We start from the raw sequence: 19,714 nt of genomic DNA, 5'->3' as shown, positions 1-19,714 counted from the left end.
GACGAGGTCACAACACTACTCACGCAATGCACCGACGAACACGTGCCGCGAACGTGGGAGGCTTGTATCCTGGGACTCTACAAATGCACAAAGCTGAACAAAGTATCGACAAGGTTCTGGCATATGGGTCTGATCACAGCTAAACGCTTACTTACCAAACACTGGAAAGCCAACACCCCCCCACAAATCCGGCACTGGCACACGTCCTTTATTAATTGGGCTCGGGCAGAAAGCACGGTACTCCTCCGGGAGGAAACAGCGGGCCTCCGGAAATTCCCCATTGTGCAACCCTGGGACGATCTCCTTAAGTCCTTCCAACAAGCCTGTCTGGAACAGGGGATAACTTGAGATGACATGACCTGAAACTACTGCATTGACACAAGGCACCACGGGACACCGATACGCACAACACACACGGTCTGCGGGACACAACTGAGACAGGTACCCTTTCGGAACCAGACGACCGACCCTGGACGAAGTTTCTTGCCACTGACATTTATACCTGCATTACCGCCATTGGAGGGCTCCACACACGGCAGGTCGCCAGACATGTCGACCTCGGCAGCGACGGTCACTGCCTGAAGTCAGATTAGATGATTAGGCTTCCAGCCCACTCACACTGCGGGCAGATGCATTTGCCACAAGGAAGGCTGTTTTCAATGTCAGAAGCCTGAGGGACAATTGTGGAGAGGCTTGAAAGGAGCACACATTAAGAATGCTAAGACCAGATTAAGGTCCCACTGAGGCATGATAAATGGTGAAGGAAAAAGATGAACAAGAACCTTTAAAAACCTATGTTAAATAGGTGACTTGAACAATGCGGGTTGGTCTGGCAGCCACAAGAAGGCATATAGAGCAGACAGATAACCCTCAAGAGTGTCCAGAGAAGAGTCCTGCTGGTCAAGGTAAAGAATGAAGAGCAAGACTTCAGAAAGAAGGGCAGAAAGAGGAACAATATGTTTTTCTGCACACCATGCCCAAAATTGTTTCCAATGGCAGACATATACCGTCTTGGGGGAGAGACGCCTTGCTACCAGAATAATGTGACAGACTTCAGGTGGAAGGTTGAAAGCTGTCAACTGCCGCCTGGAAGGCAAAGAGTGGTTAGGTACAGATTAAGAACCCTCCCCTGCTGTTGCGACAGAAGATCCTCCCGAAGGGGCATTATGATCAGAGGATCGATGGCCATGCTTAGTAGCTCTGGATACCAGATTCTCCCTGCCCAGGCCAGAGCCACAAGGATGACTTAGGCCCAGTCGTTCCTTATCTTCTTAAGAAGCGGTAGTGGTATGGGTGGAAAGGTGTACAGGAGGGCTAAGCTCCACTCTAGATGAAAAGCCTCTCCGAGTGAGAGCAGCCTTGAAAACACCAGCGTACAAAACAGCTGACATTGCACATTCTCGGCGTAGGTGAACAGATCCAACCAAAGCTCTTTCCACTACTGAAAGAGACCTTGCACCACCTCCAGGTGGAGATGCCATTATGATCCACTGGACATCGACAGCTGAGTTTGTCTGCCCTTGTGTTCTGAGGGCCCGACAGGTGTTTGAACCACCAGGTATATGCACTGCCATTTCAGTCATGTCCAGAGGCGCAGATTCTCTTGAAAAAGGTTCCACAACCCTACCCCCCCCTGTTTGTTGTAGTAGCCCATGGTGGTGGTGGTGGTGTCCGTGAACACCTGCACTAGCCTTCCCTTGAAGGAGGGTAGAAAGGCTTTTAATGCCCGTCGGATTGCACGGAGCTCCAGCATATTGATGTGGAGTCTGGATTCTGCCAGACACCAGAGTTCTCTGATCGCCACCTATCCCAGATGGCCACCCTATTCCAGGAGTAACACATCTACCACTACTGTGCAATCTGGTTGGGAAAGGGAGAGGGGGCTTTCTCTGACTCAATCCAGATTCATTAGCCACTACTGCAGGACCTCTGCAGTTCCTTCTAAGTTCTAGACCATGTCTAAGATATTTCTCTGATGCTGCGTCCACTGGAACTTCAGGTCCCACTGCAGAGCCCGTATATGCCTTTTCTCATGTGTCACTAGCAAGATGCAGGCCATGAGGCCCAGCAGCCTTAGAGTCAAGCTCACCAAAATTCAGGACTGAGGCTAAAACATCAGTATCATTGCCTGAATATCCTGGAATCCACACTCGGGAGGATAAGCCTGAAACTACACTGTGTCTAGAACAGCTCCATGAAAGGGAGCTTCGGAGCGGAAGTCAGGTGTGACTTTGGCATGTTGATAGTGAACTTCCGCAAGTGCAGGTGGTTCCCTCCACTTACCAGAGTGTCCTGAGGACTTGGAGTAAGAAGATGACTACGTCAGGCTCCACGATGGGCACTCTATTTGCGCGGAGTTGCATGCCAGGCAGCCATAAGCTTTAAGAACCACTCCCTCATAACTTTTGGATTTATGGTGTAGTAATCAGAGGACAACTTCATGTCATGGTCATGCCCAAACACTACAGGCAGACAAGATGGGGATCTGTCACCGACATTGGCCGATGGCAGGATCGTTGACACTTGCAAAGACATCCTACAATCAGCAGGAATCAGCCTCACTCCTACCCTCACACTAAAACAGCATGGGCCGGCAGCACAGTGGCACATCTAATAAAATGGTAATGACCATTTTATCAATGTTTAGCTGATACGCTCCCAGCAGGTGGGGAGAGGTTCCTTCGCCTTTTAGGATGAACTGCCACTGCTAAATTATTAAATCATGTACTGCTGTAATTTTCTTTGGAAAAGAGCAACCGTGCTATTAACTTGATCTCATTTGGCATCCCAACTGATGCATACTTACGTCATGAAAAAGTGTCTCTAGGATGCACTTTCAGATGCACTTTCTATAGAAATGTTTCTTTTCTTGATTGTCTTTGAACTTTTGACCTTGGATACGAAGTTGCACAACATTTATCAAGTCACTAGTGCAGGTGAAACAAAAGTAAGAGGGAAAAAAATGTAAAAAAAGTGATTTCATATTTTAGCTTTCTTATGACATTTTGCTTATGTCCACAAGCCTGAATCACTTAACAGATTTGCACCAAACCTGGCGCGAAAGTAGAACTTTACTCAGAAAATCTGCTGGTGTTGGTTTGGTGTAAAATCCATTCATCAGTTTTTAATATATTAGTGTTAAAAAAAGTCATTTTAACTCGTCAGTGATTACTTGCAAATCCTGTCAATCACATTTTGATTGTTTTTATGAAAGGTGATTATCTCAATAATGGCTCTGAAAAACATTTTTTACACCATCTTGAAACTGCACTAACTTGGGAGTTATGCGCTGTGTAAAAAAAGTTTCCTCAGTTCTGGGGGTCTACCACCCAGAGGTGACCAACCCCAGGAGAGGGATACACGGCGGTGTGGAAACGCTCAAGAACTACAATAGAATATGTAGTATTGTCTATTCATGTCTTGTGCATTAGAATCCTTTGGTTGCTAGGTGGTTGTTGCTTCGTCACTTAGAATGTATCCTGCATTTGATTATCCTAACTGCTGAGCCTGGTGGAGCCTCTCTGTGTCTGCTCCACGACCGTGTAATTCAATGAATCCAGTTTAAATCCGCCTTGCCTCCGGGTCAATTACTACAAAATTCTTGATGACGATTCATGGATTACATGGTCACATCATCAAGGAACCTGCGTGCAACATTTCTTCAAGGAATCTCAACGCGTTCAAGATTTCTCTACCAGAGCCACCCACCTTGCGATCAACATCTACACTATGGGCTGAAGAAAGTCTTCTAACCTGCCCAGCCGCCTAGTTGTTTCCTCTTCAAGTCACACTGTTGTGCAAGTTATCTTGTAGGGCGTGTACGTGCTGCATTGACTTTTCTATTCCTGCTTGCACCCCGGCCACGTTAAGCGCATTAGGCTCATCACCGCAACTTTCGTTATTTGTTTCCACGCAAGTTTAACTTTGAGACATCATTTTAAAGAATTGAGGCATTTATTCAATACATTTTTTTTTAAAACAAATGGGCAACAGCCACTCACTGTTTGGCACTGCCTAGCAACATTGGAACCTTGACGGACTCCTTCATCCATTCTTTGTTCTTCACTTCGTCGTCTGCGCTTCAAGGACGCATCGCGTATTCCTAAAGTGATACGTGGTGCGTGGTACGGAATTTCCTGTCGTCAGTTACGTTGCTACATTGCTGGTTATCATGTAAACAGCGGCCATTTTAAGTCCTCAACTTTTGCGTTCCACTGTCAGTAGCAACATGCAGCTTCAACCGCATTTGAGCTGAAACGCGGCTGAGTTTCATTTTCATCTGTGCTTCACACGGTGATGCACACGCCATTTGAATCTTCAAAGCAAGCCCAAAAAGCTTTATTATTTGATTATAAAGTATTTCAAAGCACTATGCTCATTACTCGGTGATGCGCACACCTTTTAAATTTTTTTTTTTAAAGATTTATTTTGAGTTGTGCTTCACTCGGTGATGCACACACCTGTGGAATATCAAAACAAGTTTTAGGATAATTAGATTGCGCACTCGTTTATCTATTTATAATCTGTGATGGGCACACTTATTTATAAATGAACCCACAGCAAACCTGGCAACAGACAGTTACCATGGATTTCATCTGTGATATGCACACTTTGTTACCTTGCATGTCATCTGTGATATGCACACATTCTCAACTCCTTGTGCATTTTTATTATAATGTGATTTCTTTTCATCAGGTACTACTGGTTTCCACACCTATTGTTTATTGGTGTTTTGTTTCAGATACTGTTCTCTGAATTGTTATCCTCCTCACTTTTCTCTAGATTGTGTCCAAATGTTATTTTTTTTTTTATTGTCTATTTTGGACATATGCGCACCATGCAAGCTGTGAACGCTCCTCCCTCATTTTTGGATTCCCCTGGCGAACCTCCTGTTCTATGGGAAAAGTGATTCAGAAAAGGGGGTGGTGATGAACAGAGTGTCTGAATTAAGCAGATCACTCTTACCCAGTCCAAAGATCAGGGTTTGATCCATCACCGTTATTTAGCTCACTGCCCCATCCCAGCTCAGAACCTGGCTATATGCAAATTAGTCTGTCCCTGGCCCAGTGCATCATGGGAACTGGGCAGACCAAACTACCAAGCCAATTCTTCACCAGAAAGGAGACAAGCTTCCGGGGACCGGTTTCTGCCATTTCAGGCATCGTCGGCCCGGCTTGCTTGAATCCTGATGGAGCAGTGAGCAAGGGACTCATGTCTGAGTATACCCTGCCACACCTATAGTGGCCAAAAACGATTCAGAAAAGGGGGTGGTGATGAACAGAGTGTCTGAATTAAGCAGATCACTCTTACCCAGTCCAAAGATCAGGGCTTGATCCATCACCGTTATTTAGCTCACTGCCCCATCCCAGCTCAGAACCTGGCTATATGCAAATTAGTCTGTCCCTGGCCCAGTGCATCATGGGAACAGGGCAGACCAAACTACCAAGCCAATTCTTCACCAGAAAGGAGACAAGCTTCCGGGGACCGGTTTCTGCCATTTCAGGCGTCGTCGGCCCGGCTTGCTTGAATCCTGATGGAGCAGTGAGCAAGGGACTCATGTCTGAGTATACCCTGCCACACCTATAGTGGCCAAAAACGATTCAGAAAAGGGGGTGGTGATGAACAGAGTGTCTGAATTAAGCAGATCACTCTTACCCAGTCCAAAGATCAGGGCTTGATCCATCACCGTTATTTAGCTCACTGCCCCATCCCAGCTCAGAACCTGGCTATATGCAAATTAGTCTGTCCCTGGCCCAGTGCATCATGGGAACAGGGCAGACCAAACTACCAAGCCAATTCTTCACCAGAAAAGTGGTCTGATGCTTTTGAGACGTATTTAGGGGCTATCGGAGCAACAAGATATGCAGCTGATAGAAAAAAAAATGTTGTTACTTCATTTGTTAGTTTTTGAAGGTAGATCAATCTTCAAACACTTACCTGACCTCACTCCTGAAGCGAGTGATGGTTTAGATGAGTTCCTCCAAACTGTTTTAAAACTTAAAAAAAGGTTTGATAAACAGCCTAGTCTTATTGTTCTAAGGCATACGTTTTTCTAAAGAAAACAGGGCGAAGATGAAGACGTTGACACCTACGTTTCTTCTCTGAGACGACTAGCAGCAGTCTGTAAATTTGAGAACTTTACAGATCAACTCATAAGAGATCAGTTTGTTTGTCAATGTAAAGAGAAGAGCATTAGACAGAAACATTTGACTTTAATTGATCCTACACTCAATGAAACTCTGAGAATTGCCAAGAGCATCGAACCATCAATGTCTTCTCCTAAGGAACTCGAGGATAAAAATGTTGATAAAATTAATGAGAGTGTTAATCTTGTCAAGAATGGTAAATCTTCTACTAAAGTCAAGAGCATTTCTTCCAAAGTGGTACCTAAGTCCAACAAACCTGATGGGGCCAATCCCAATCTTTGCATCAGATGTGGTAATCCTCCCCATGGAAAGAACAGCAGATGCCCCGCTATTTCGGTCACATGTAATTATTGCAAAAATTTTGGCCATTTTGCCAAGGTATGTCTTAAAAAAAATATAAAAAGAAACCTGTTGCTTCTAGTGTGGAATCTGATGATGAAAGTGAATCAGAAACTATTTCTGTGATCAGGGAGAAGGGTGATGAACATGTTCATATTGGTTCATCAGTTCAAAGTCAAAGTCAAAGTCAAAAGATTTTATTTGTGTAGGTACTCAGCTGAGGACCACAAATATAACAAAAAATGAAATAAGAATTTACAAAAGATAAGTACATCACAAATTAATATAAAGCTAGCGTAGATTTAAAAAATTTGTACAAATTATAACATACAAACTCATTCGGGGGGTTGATACCCGCTATTAATATTTCGGATTCCTTTACTAGCCTGCAGGATCTATATATCGGCGAAATATATTGAGCGCGAGCTGCTACTACTTTAAAGTTGGGGCAAATGAACAGTAAGTGTTCCACAGTCTGCTCACCCCCTTGACATAACAAACACAGATGGGAGTAATCTCCAAGTGACCATTTTGATTTAAAAGATTGTACTGGTAAAATCCCTGTTCGGAACATAAAAATCACCCTCCTTGCACTATGAGAAAGACAAAATGAAATATAAGGCTGTATATTCTTATACTCTATGAGTGTAGTAAAGGGTTTGAATATTTTTAGCCGCTGGCTGTGAGCATAGTCCAAATCATAACTCAACCTAGGAGTAAAACATTTAAGAAAGAGTTTTAGTTGTGACACGGACCAAGTCTGTAGGATTTCTATAGAAATTTCAGCCATTTGGAGCGCCGCAGACATGTTCACTAGAAAAGTTTGTTTATCTACATCTGGGCCAAAAGTTTCTTTTTGTAGCAGAAATCTGAGGGTACCCTCCGTAGCATGAAGGAGATTATAGGCCCATCTAATTATGTTTGCCACAGCAGTGGCAAAAGCACTAGTAATTCCGAATTCCAGCCGTAAAACCTGGACTGGTGTTGCAATTGGAACCTTCATCATTTTTTCAAGATTTTCCCCTCTTGACGGTCCATGAAGCCCCATTGTTGAATGGGAATGTATTCTGTGGCATATGACAGGACTGCAGGTATTTTCACTTTGTATATTTTTATTAGTGAGGAAAAATGCCTGCTCCCCGTAGCGCTGTATAGTCTTGATAGAGCTCCTGCATGTAAGTCAGATTTTTTCTTTAACTTCTCAATATGCTTTGTATTTGATAGGTTCTTGGAAAGAATCCTGCCAAGATAAATATATTCTTTTTCTTCATCGACCTTTTCATCTCCTAGCCTCCAATTATATTTGGCACTTTTCTTCCTCCCAGAAAAGGCTACAACTTTGGTTTTTCTTACGTTCGGAATTAAGTAATTATCATTTGAATATTTAAACAAAATATCTAGGGAATTTTGCAGACCAAATGGCGTGAGATCGAACAAAACTATATCGTCCGCATAAAGCAACGTATAAACTCTTTGCTGGTTAATTTTCGGGGGCAAACTTAATCCCTTTTGTAATTGTTTAGGCAAATCATTTAAATATAACGAAAACAACATGGGAGCAAGAAGACACCCCTGCTTGAGGCCATTTTCAGTATATATTACATTCGTTAGTCCTTTTTCGCCCCCCATTTGGACTCGACACCAAGTTGTTGTATGGAGACTTATTATGACCTGTAGCAAATGTTCATTAATTCCCAAACTCCTCAATTTTTTCCACAATGTCGGACGATCCACTCGGTCGAATGCAGTCGAGTAATCTATAAAAGCCATGTAGACCGTCTGTTTTCTTCTTGTGACATATTTGTCCAGGAAAAACTGAATTATAGCAATGTTATCTGTAACAGAGTGTTTGGGTCTGAAACCTGACTGGAACATGGGTATCAAACCCATCGAGAAGGCCCAGTTTTTTAATTGCAAGAGTATCTCTGCTGCGAAGATTTTCCCGGTAGCATCCATCAGCGCTATTTGGCGATAATTTCCTGCTACCGTTTTGGAACCTTTTTTATGAATTGGGATAATTGTACTCCCTTGCCATGACTTGGGTACTTGACCAGTGGACAGAATATGGTTAAAAAGTGGGGTTAGTAAAAGGCTCCATTCCTTAGAATTTGTCTGCAGGGCCTTAATAGGAATTTGATCGGGGCCAAAAGCTCCTGTACTTCTTGCCCTCCTGATGTGTGTTTCTACCATTACAGTTGTTGTTTTCGGGATTACTTTTTCCTTAGCTTTTTCCTCCACTTTATGTGTACAGTTAGTTTGTGATTTGTCCACGTTTGTTTTATAGAGTTCTGCCAAGTAGGAATCCCACTCTTTCGGAGGAACAGGTACTGCTTGTAGTTTCTTTTTTGTCCCCGATAGTTTAGCTATTATGGACCAATAGGTTCTCTGGTTTGATTCTTTGGCAGCAATTTGTAATTCAACCCAGTTATGATCTTGAAGGGTTTTTCTCTCACTTGTTTTTTCTCTTCTGAATTGATTTTTCAATTTATTTATTTCCTTCTTTTTAGTAGGAGAGGGGTAAAGGTATTGAGCACGTATCAATTTATTTAAGGTCTTCTTTATCAATGAGTTCCCGATTTTGTTGTTATTTTTCCTTTTTGAGTTAATATTATTTTTATGAGAATTCATTTTAATTATTACCTCCTTAAGTTCAATGAGCATTGTCTCAAAATTTTCAATAGGGTCTTCAGAATATTGATTCCTTAAGAAGTGTTGATGCTCGACCAAATTTGTCATTTTACTCAAAGAGGATGGATTCCAAAAGATACGTCTCCGTTCACTGTTTACCAGAGTTTCTTTCCTATCGAGAGTCATCAGACCTTCTTCTGCGGACGGAACCAACCAACTGGTACTAAGTTGCATGACGGCATGATCACTGTCTATGGTGAAATTGGAGCAGAGATGTGACATAGTTTCGAACTGGTCCTTGCCACAGATGATGTAATCTATTATTGACGGTCTCCCATTTCCCTGTCTTGTGTACGAAGCCGGGATATCGCCTTCCACATTCCCATTAAGAATAGTTCCATTTATGGAAAGCAGTACTGTTAACAGTGTTTTCCCTCTTTTGTTAGATCGGATATCATTGGGGAATTGAGGGATTAAAGGTTCCAAGTTTTCCTCTTCCAAAATTTTTCCCCACTTTTTTATTTCTGTGTTTGAAATTTTCCCGTTAAAGTCACCCATTATCAAGTAGGATGGAAACATATGGGCTTCTATTATTTGTATAATAATTTGCAGGGTATCGTCATATAAGGTATCGTACTTTTTTCCTGGAGGGGCATATACGTTGAAAAGCAACATTATTCTCATTGAGGTTTCAGAGACAGTTTGATACATTGCACATTTTCACTATTGGTTTCCACTATCTCTTGTGCCCACAAGTGATCCTCTCTCATTAAAATAGCCAATCCCCCTTTAGCATGGCCCCGATATGAGGCTTTCGCACATATGTTATACACATAGTAACCTTTTTGTAAAAAGGGCTCAGTTGCCCAGGTTTCTTGAAGGGTCAATATGTCTGGCTGAGTAATGAGGACTTCCTTCATTTTTTTCCTTGATCTACCAGCAATGTTCCACGTTGTGACCTTTAGACCTTGGTTAAACAGGGTACTTTAATTGACTTGAGCCTTTGTTATAGTTTAACATCCCTGGTAGCCAGGTCCATGAATTCTCAAATTTATTTTCAGCAGCATTTTTTGCCTTTGATTCTATGTGCCACACTTCCCTTTCCCCTTTTTTTACACGAATTTTCAGAAACTCTTCTCCCTGTTGAATATCTCTAATTTGGATACCCTCCAAATCTCTTACAGTCCCCAAGGATTTTTGTCCCTCATTCCGATGCAGTGAGGAGAAAAGTTGAGTGTTGATATTAAGAGTTGGATTATTTTTGTTTCCTTTAAGCTCAATTTTCTTAATGACATCGTAACCAAATCGATATATTATCTCTTTTTCCTTCAGGATAATACTTGGTATTACTGGAGACCAGAACGAGACCATTGCAATTTTGCTCAGACCTCGCTTTGGAAATGATACTAAATCGATGTCACTACTTGTCATAAATTGGAGAGATTTTATGTTTTGTAAAAGGTGAAGGATCCTGCTTCTGTTCAATGGAGTATTGTCAGTTGGAAATAATTCTTCAAATTGAAGGACATTTGATTGTGGGTCAATCTTCCAGTCATTATCCTCCTCAGAGATAGTTTTATCAGCATTTTCATGTCTTGTCGTTAAAACCGTGTTTAATGGGAAATATACATCCGCCTTAGGATTCAAGGTTCTCTCTGTATCAGTGCTTGTTCCTTTGGGGGATTCTCCTTTTTTAATCCTACATGGCTTATTTATCTCGTCATTTTCCTCCTGTAGATCTTTTTGAGGTATTATAATTTTTTGAAATTTCAATTTGCGGTTTTGCTTTTTGTGAATCCTTCTTAGAGGTTTTTTCTTCTTTTTGTTTTTTCCTTTGTTCATATCATCCTTAACTATGTTTGGTGTTGTTTCTCCTGAGAAAATTTCTGGGTTAATTTCTACATGCAATTCCTCGATTTCTTTTACTGAGTTTTTATGAGATCTTTCCTTTCTCGTTTTTTTGTTAAAAATCGGGAATTGTTTTTGCTTTTTTGGGGGGTTTTCTCTAAACAATCGTTTTAAGGAGAGTAGGGTGGATTCATTAAAAGATTCCGTTTTTTTCCTTTTATCCGTTGATTTAAGATCATCGTCTGATGTCTGAGTAGAAGAGTGACGGGTAGTTTGTTTGTAAACATTTTCTTTTCGCGCCTTGGTGTCCTCTAATTTTTCTTCTTTGATTCTTGAGGACTCCTTTTTCCTTTTCTCTTCTACTAGGAACTTCAAAATGCCAATTTGGACATCCAAAGTTTGGTCAGAGTTTTCAAGGATGTTGCTTAAAAAGGAGAGAACTGATTCGAGAATCTCTTGTAATGTGAAGAGAGCCTTTGAAAGAGGAATAGTAGATTTTTCATGATTATTGTCTTCTATTAAAAAGGGATCCAAAAAGGAATCTTGTTCATACGTAGAAAGTTTTTTTATGTCAGTGTTTGTTGACCTTAACTCTGGTCTATTTACTACCGATTTTTGGTTGGATATACTGAGGTCCTTTAGTGTTTGTGGGCTCCCAATGCCCTTTGTCAAAAGAAGATCGGAGTTTAAGCTTTTTTGTTCCGATGTAAAGTTGAAAATACTCAAGTCTTCTGTTTTGTGTAAACTCTCATGATCTTTTATAGGCGTTGATGATTTTACCGCACTAGAATTGGGGTTTTCTAGTTTTTGTTCTTTTATTTTATTAGGAGACTTGCTAGTAAACACGATTTCGCTGACATTTTGAAGCAAATGTGCGGATGCCGATAAACAAGTTCGATCGTCCAAACTCCCAGATATTTTATTTTCAGAGGCAGACATTGTTTTTTCCGGTTTCTTTTTTACTGTTAAAGACGAGAAGTATTCACTGATTGCTGGGGTCAGGGTGTTGCGGCCAGCCTTTAATCCTTTATCCGTGGATTTTCTCACAGCTTCTTCTGTTCCTATTCGTTTCATGAAAATTGTTCTCGAGCGTAGTTTTTTTAGACCCATTAAAGAGAAGTCTTGTGCCACTTTTATCGCAAGAGAGGGAAAAAAAAGGAGAAATTGTTACCTTTTTTCGATGTTTTGTTTCAGAGATGGTCACAGTATATTTTTTGGACGTAGATGTTAGTGATTTGGCCCGTCCCGTCCCCGGACGGCCACAGACGGCCCGCCCTTTGCCCGGGCTTAGCCCCGAGCTTTGCCCCGCGCGCGTCCCGCTTAGCGCGTAATTGGGCTTCCTTTTGTGGTGATGATGTGCCACCCTATTGGCTAGAGTGGGAGTGTGACTCTGGGAGGGGGCGCGGCTCACGCGGGAAGAGGACCAGCTGAGAGGTGGTGATTGCTGGTCCTCGCAGTCCCGGGGCCGGCGCCTCTCTCTCCTCTGCGGTCACCAGGTAATAGAGAAAGCTCCCACGACGAGTCAGGCTAAAAATCAGCTCCTCTGCCTCAAATATCCTCAAGCAGGGCTCTGCAGCACAGTGTCTCTGGGGCAAACAAGTTCTGAAGCACGAGCGGCACCCGCGAAGCGGGGGCCGCGAGAAGTTATACAAATTGCTGGGGGTGTGACTCTGGGAGGGGGCGCGGCTCACGCGGGAAGAGGACCAGCTGAGAGGTGGTGATTGCTGGTCCTCGCAGTCCCGGGGCCGGCGCCTCTCTCTCCACTGCGGTCACCAGGTAATAGAGAAAGCTCCCACGACGAGTCAGGCTAAAAATCAGCTCCTCTGCCTCAAATATCCTCAAGCAGGGCTCTGCAGCACAGTGTCTCTGGGGCAAACAAGTTCTGAAGCACGAGCGGCACCCGCGAAGCGGGGGCCGCGAGAAGTTATACAAATTGCTGGGGGTGTGACTCTGGGAGGGGGCGCGGCTCACGCGGGAAGAGGACCAGCTGAGAGGTGGTGATTGCTGGTCCTCGCAGTCCCGGGGCCGGCGCCTCTCTCTCCACTGCGGTCACCAGGTAATAGAGAAAGCTCCCACGACGAGTCAGGCTAAAAATCAGCTCCTCTGCCTCAAATATCCTCAAGCAGGGCTCTGCAGCACAGTGTCTCTGGGGCAAACAAGTTCTGAAGCACGAGCGGTTCATCAGTTGAAGCAGTTGAAGGTGATCCTTCTGATTGTAGAGATCCTGTTGTGGACATTGGAGTCAGGGATACAATTCTTCCTCTTTTAGTTGATTCGGGTGCCTGCATCACCATGATCATCAAAAGTCTGTTTGAGGAAATGTGGAATGATTTTATTAAACTGTCCCCTCCTGACCGTTCTCCAGTTTCCTATGAGGGGTGTAAAATCGATCTTTTGGGATTTTTTGAGGACAAATTGTATTTTAAAGGGAGATGCATCAAAGGGAAGATTTATGTTGCGGTGAAGGGACTAAACATCCTTGGGTGGTTTCACCAGGGTTTGTTCGGGATGATTGTGAGGCCCAGAACACTTGAACAAGTCCTTGTAGTGGATTGTTGTGAGGATTTCAAACGTAAGTGGAAGGCTAAATATTCTTCTGTTTTCGGAGATTCTTTGGGTAAAGTCAAAGGTCTCAAACACAAGATTGTTGTCAAGCATGATGCCACCCCTGTTAAGCACAAGCTCAGGGGTGTGCCTTTCAGTGTTAGGTCTGACTTGGAGAAAGAAATTAAGGAGCTGTGTGCAAAAGGAGTCATTTAACCGGCTGAGTCATCTTAGTGGCTTTCTCGTTTGGTGGTTGCCCATAACAAAAATGGCCAACTTAGGGTTTGTGTGGACTTAAGGTCCCTCAATAAAGAGATTTAGGTAGATTCCCATCCGTTGCCCAAGATCTCTGATCTCTTTGCAGCTACCAAGGGATCTAAGTGTTTCTCCAAACTCGATCTAGCGAGTGCCTACCGTCAAGTTGAACTTCACCAAGATTCTAAACATCTCACAGCTTTTGTTTCCCCACTAGGCACATTCCAATATTGCAGAATACCCTTTGGTTTAGCCTCGGCGGCATCCGTCTTCCAGAGAATAATGAACAACATTCTTAGGGATTTGAGTTCTGTTTTAGTGTTCCAAGATGATGTCCTTGCGTTTGGACAAGACAATGCTACTCATGATGCCACCTTGGATAAAGTGTTGTCTTTATTCAAGGAACACAGTGTCGTGCTTAAACCTGACAAATGTGAATTTTCATGTGATAAATTTGAATATCTGGGTCACATCGTGTCTCAAGATGGTGTGAGTCCTAAACCGGGACTATTAGAAGCTATCACTAATGCTCCTGCCCCCACTGATAAATCTGAAGTAAAATCCTTACTGGGGCTTTGCGAGCATTACTCTACATTTTTTCCTGATTTTGCAACAATTGTTCGCCCCATTAGTGCTCTGTTAAAGAAAGGTGTAATGTTTGAGTGGAGCAATGACTGTGTCATTGATTTAGATCGTGTCAAATCGGCGTTGAGCTGTTGCAAGGGCCTCAAACTTTTTGACCCTTCTCTTGAATGCTTCATCACGGTTGACGCTAGTCAAGTGGGATTAGGAGGCATGCTAACACAGAAAACTGAGGGCATTGAACATACTATTGCATTTGCCTCTTGTGCACCGAGGGGTGATGAACACCAATATTCAGTCATAGAGAAAGAGTTATTGGCATGTTATTGGGCCATAGAGAAGTTTCGGCCCTATGTGTGGGGTAAACATTTCACGCTTCTCACGGATCATAAGCCCCTGATAAGCATTTTAGGTGATGGTATGAGTAAGTGTTCTACTCCCAGAATACTTAGAATGGTTACAAGGTTATTTCAGTTCAATTTTGATATGAAACATATTTCCGATGGAAAAAAACTTGAGAGCAGACTTTCTTTCAAGGTTTCCAGTAAATGAGAATGAATAGGAGAATGTTAAGTTCGATGTTCTTATTGATGAGGATTGTGAAGATTGTTTTGTTGCTGCTATTGATATTTCTCATCACAAAGTAGGGTCTGAGGAGGAGTGGAGATCAGCTTTTCTTTCTGCCTCTGTACTTCGAAGTCTGTGATTTAGTTACTAAAGGTTGGCCATGTGAGAAAATCCTTTCTCCTTTACTTCAACCTTTTTGCAAAATCAGTCAAGAATTGTCTCTTGAAGATGGTCTATTATTAAGGGGGAGAAGCTGGATCCACCTTCTTCGCTCAGATCAAGAATTTTTAAATGTGTACATGAAGGACATCTTGGTGCCACTCTCACAAAGCGCCGCCTTCGAGATGCTTTCTGGTGGCCGTCCATGGATGCTGATGTTGAAAACATGGTTAAAGAAAGTGTTGTTTGTTGTTCTTCCGACAAGTCTCTTAAGGTGTCTACTCCTCCCTTGAATCCCATTGAGTGTCCAGACAGACCTTGGGTGAAGGTTGGTGTTGATGTACAAGGAACATATGATGTTCTTTGTGGTCCCTATAAGTATATCCTTGTTTTGGTTGATTACGCTTCCAAATGGCCCGAGATAAAGTTGGTGAAAGAGGCTAATACCAAATCTATTGTGGATTTCCTTACTGATGTATTTTTGAGAGAAGGATTTATAGAGGTTATAATCTCTAATAATGGCAAACAGTATGTCAGCAGTGAGTTCCATTCCTTTCTCCAGTCTGCTTCCATCAAACATCTCAGGAGTTCATTATATCATCCCCAAACTAACGGTCTCGTGGAAAGGATTAACCAGGTAGTTGGGGATTGTGTGAAGTGGGCAAAGTTAGGTCATCATGATGTTAGACGAGTCCTTGATGATATGATGTGGTTTTACAGAACTACACCACACTATCACTAAAGTCGTTCCTTTTGTCCTTATGAGGGGAGAAACGCTAACACATCTTTCAAACCTGGGTGGATGGCTTAATTGCAGAAGTCTACCACAAATGTTGATGATCTGATGTGTCAAGTCAAACATAATGTAACCAATTCACAAAGTAAGCAAAAAGCTTGGTGTGATAAAAAAGAGAGGTGTCAAGATGTCTTTTCTTAATGTGGGCGATTTGGTCAGAATCAAGTCTTCTTTACATACTAAGAAAGGAGAGAGCAAATATGGTAAACCACAGCGTGTGGTAAAAATCTATAGTAATGCTGTACAAATCAAAGGGGGGCACTGGTGGAACCTTAATAAAGTTTCTAAGGTTGTGCCTAGTTCTGACCTGAGTTCATATCAACCGCATGATATTGTACCCAAAGCAACATACGATGGTACTACTAAAACTTCATGTGGTTCGTACAGAGCTCAGATCAGTTATGCTCCTCTAGATAATGAAGGTGTTAGGAGGAGCTCAAGAAAATGTTCTTTACCTGTCCGTTTCAGATAAACATTGTATATATTGCTGTTTCATCAGAAGTTTTTCCTGTTTGGGTTCTTCTCTTATACTCTTTAGTGTTTTCTTTTCTTTTTCCTTTTATAATCTTTTTTTTTTCTGTAAGAACAAGGGAAGGTATGTAGTATTGTGTATTCATGTCATGTACATTAGAATCCTTTGGTTGCTAGGTGGTTGTTGCTAAGTCACTTAGAATGTATCCTGCCTTTGATTATCCTAACTGCTGAGCCTGGTGGAGCCTCTCTGTGTCTGCTCCACGACCGTGTAATTCAATAAATCCAGTTTAAATCCGCCTTGCCTCCGGGTCAATTACTACAAAATCAAACCCAACAAACTAACCTAAAAAAAGGTGCATGACTCATATGTTAAACGGAAGCGGTCAATGGCCGTTTTAGATGCTAGACAATGACCCAACATTTTGTAAGGGACTTGCAAGCTCCAAGCAGTGTAAATAAAAAATAAAAAAATAAGCAAACGCAAAGTCAGACCTGATCATGAGTGTCTGAGAGGTTAGACACAGGGTCTGGTCGAAGGCCATATGCAGCAGGGTTGGAAACTATGCGCATCATAAAAAACAAAATTGACTGGAGGAAAAAAACGGAGTTTGAAAGTGTAAATTATTGACAGGTCGCTATGCTATACACTTGCACCTCAAATCAATCATATAGAGTGGTGAATAAGTATCAAATATCACAAGCAAAGACAAACAAAGGAAATCCTTCCAGTGGTGCACACATGGCGACAGTAACCCAGCCACCTAAGGTACAAAATACTGTACTGTATGACAGTCCGGACAACTTGAAACTGAAGAACACATTCCACTATTTCCATAGATCCTTGATAAGTAAGTGGAACAAGTAAGCAGGTAATTCAGATTCTTCTGTTTACTCTTCACACAAATAAACTAAAAGTCAACTTGTAGTAGTAGCCAAGACATCGTATCAGTATCGAAAAAGTATTTACAGCCAACCAGGCTCATGTAGGCACATCAAAACGAGGTTTGCTGATAAACTGAAATCGAAATGAACATCCAGCAGAGCTGTGATTAGCCTGCTGACATCCACAACGGCTCGGAAACGCCAACAGTGCCCATCTGATCCTTCACTTGCGATGCCCACGCAGCTATTGACTCCCAATCCTGTCTTGCTGCCCTCCTGGCCCGTGGTCCCCTTCACCCCCTTCCCCACACCCTCCGCTCTACAGCAACGGCGTTCAGACACCATTCCCGAACTATGTCTCCAACCTCTTTGAAGTAATCTCACACTTCTACTATTTTTTCACTGTGCATTACTAACACTTGTATGCTCCTCAGCACAGAGGCTAGATACATTTCAGAACTTCATGACCTCTTGACCAATGCTTCACAACCTTTCTTTTTTACAACACAACTACTTATGCTATCCCTCTTTTGAATTATGTTATATAATGGCCTGCTGTATGCACATAATGTGAAAGAGAAATCCATATGGTTTGCAGTGCATTACTTTATCATCTCACGGCTCTGCTGCTTTAAAAACCAAATAAAAATAATTGTTAAAAAAAATACGTCTATGTACAAACAATGTAACAGAAGGTCCCTGCTGTTTATCTCCGAGGCGTTTATGGTATCAAGGTAGATAGTATACTTGATGGTGTGCATTAAAGGCAAATTGCATCTAAAGAGCATAAGGACTCACCTCCCTAGAGATATCTACAGTGGGGACCTACGACGTGGAAATTTGAGTTGAATGATGACTAAGATGCTTATGTTATTGCAACGGATTGTGACAAATGTATTTGTGAAAGTGGCTGGTTGACATTTCAATACGAAATATGTATAAGTGCGTAGTGATTTCTGCTCACAAAACCAAGAACAGCAGTAGAATTTTATATTTTTTATTCGGAATGGCATAAAGCCTAACCACAGACATCTTTCTTAGAGTTGTTTTATTATAACAAATACTAACTAAAAATTATTACTTATCTTACCTCTTTATCATCCCCAGATTTAGTTTCTTCCTCCTCATCATCATCTCCGTGTTCACTCTTCCCCAGTACGTTTTGTTGTTCCATTTGTTCTTCTATTTTCAGATGTTTTGTTAAGCGAGCTATCAATTGTGATTTTAGCCCTTTGGAGCTAAGTGTTCGACTTTCTAATTCCCTTCGTAGATCATTCACCTAGCCAAAAAAGAAAAATCTTGGGTATTTTACCAGACAATTAACACAAGTATTAAATGTACATGATATCAAGCAGATATAGTATGAAATAAAACACATTAAAATAAATTCACCTAAGCACTTACAAATTAATAATGAAAATAAGGTGAAAAAAACAAAAATGGAGTGGAGGGAGGAGAAAAAAATGTGCTCTGGGGGTTATGGAATTGTTATATGGGCAAGGTCAAAGTTCACATATGTCAATTACTGAAAATACCATTTCCTGCTTTTCTTTCTTGTTTTAGGGGTGTGGCCTGATGTTTTCAATCAAATGTTACTTACGGCTACTGTTTTACATTATGTTCAGTTTATTATTATTAGAAACAACTGTAGGTGCCTGTACAGTGTCAAATCCAGCATAATGCTGCTTCAACGATCAGAGAGTATAAAGATGGAGGAAACAGATGAAAAGGAAAAGACTTGATGTAAAAGATTTCTTTAATGTCTTCCTAAATGACTGTTAATTTATTTCCGTCCTGGAGGTCATTCCAGAGTTTAGAGCCTTGGACAGCAACATAACTTCTGCTTTTCTGTTTCTTGTTGTAGGGTGCTCCACACAATGCTTAAGATGCACAGCAGGTTTCATATAGAAGTGTATTTAGTGGCCAAGTCTTGTGAGCAGTCTGTGCCAGATTGCTGGATGCCACAATATGGTAGGTTGAGTGCTGTGATTTAAATCCTCTTTATTAGAGACTGACAATATAATGCTTTTAGGGCAGGCAAAATGTGGTCGGGAGGTTTGAGTATGAAGATAAGTCTTGGTGCTCTAGTTTGCTCCGCTTTTATTTTGTTACTGCCAATATAGAGGAAATTATAGTAATCAAGGCTGAAGATTGCCATTACTCTGACAAGGAGGGATTTGCCACGAACGAAGATATTGGTGTCAAGTTTTATTCTCTCTATATTTGCAGTTAGCTTGCTTGTTAACTGCATTATTTGGTGACAGGATAGCTGTTTATCAAAAGGCACTCTTAGGTTCTTTAAAGTAACTGATGGACCAAAACATCAAGGTTTGTTAAACGGTAGATCACTTGTGTTTAATTGACCAGTATCAAGGATTTCTGTTGTCTTGGATCTGTTAAGGACAATGTGCATAGATTGCATACAAAGAAAATGTCTTTAAATCAAAAGGAAAGTTCACTGAGCTTGCCTACTGAGGCATCAACAATGCTACTG

General features: G+C 41.8%; 1 protein-coding gene across 6 annotated transcripts in view; it reads right to left on the bottom strand.

Annotated features, from left to right (window-relative positions):
• CCAR1 (cell division cycle and apoptosis regulator 1) overlaps positions 1 to 19,714 on the bottom strand; it is a 1,607,854-nt gene that overhangs the window by 703,087 nt on the left and 885,053 nt on the right. For all 6 annotated transcript variants that reach the window (XM_078643192.1, XM_078643189.1, XM_078643190.1 and 3 more), the window contains one exon: positions 18,311 to 18,499. In XM_078643192.1, the coding sequence (XP_078499318.1) occupies positions 18,311 to 18,499 (189 nt within the window). The remainder of the gene's footprint in view (positions 1 to 18,310; positions 18,500 to 19,714) is intronic.

This window comes from Lissotriton helveticus, chromosome 5_1 (assembly GCF_964261635.1).
Source record: "Lissotriton helveticus chromosome 5_1, aLisHel1.1, whole genome shotgun sequence".
In the NCBI taxonomy this organism is placed as follows: Eukaryota; Metazoa; Chordata; class Amphibia; order Caudata; family Salamandridae; genus Lissotriton; species Lissotriton helveticus.
This window is presented reverse-complemented; position numbering and strand designations above follow the sequence as displayed.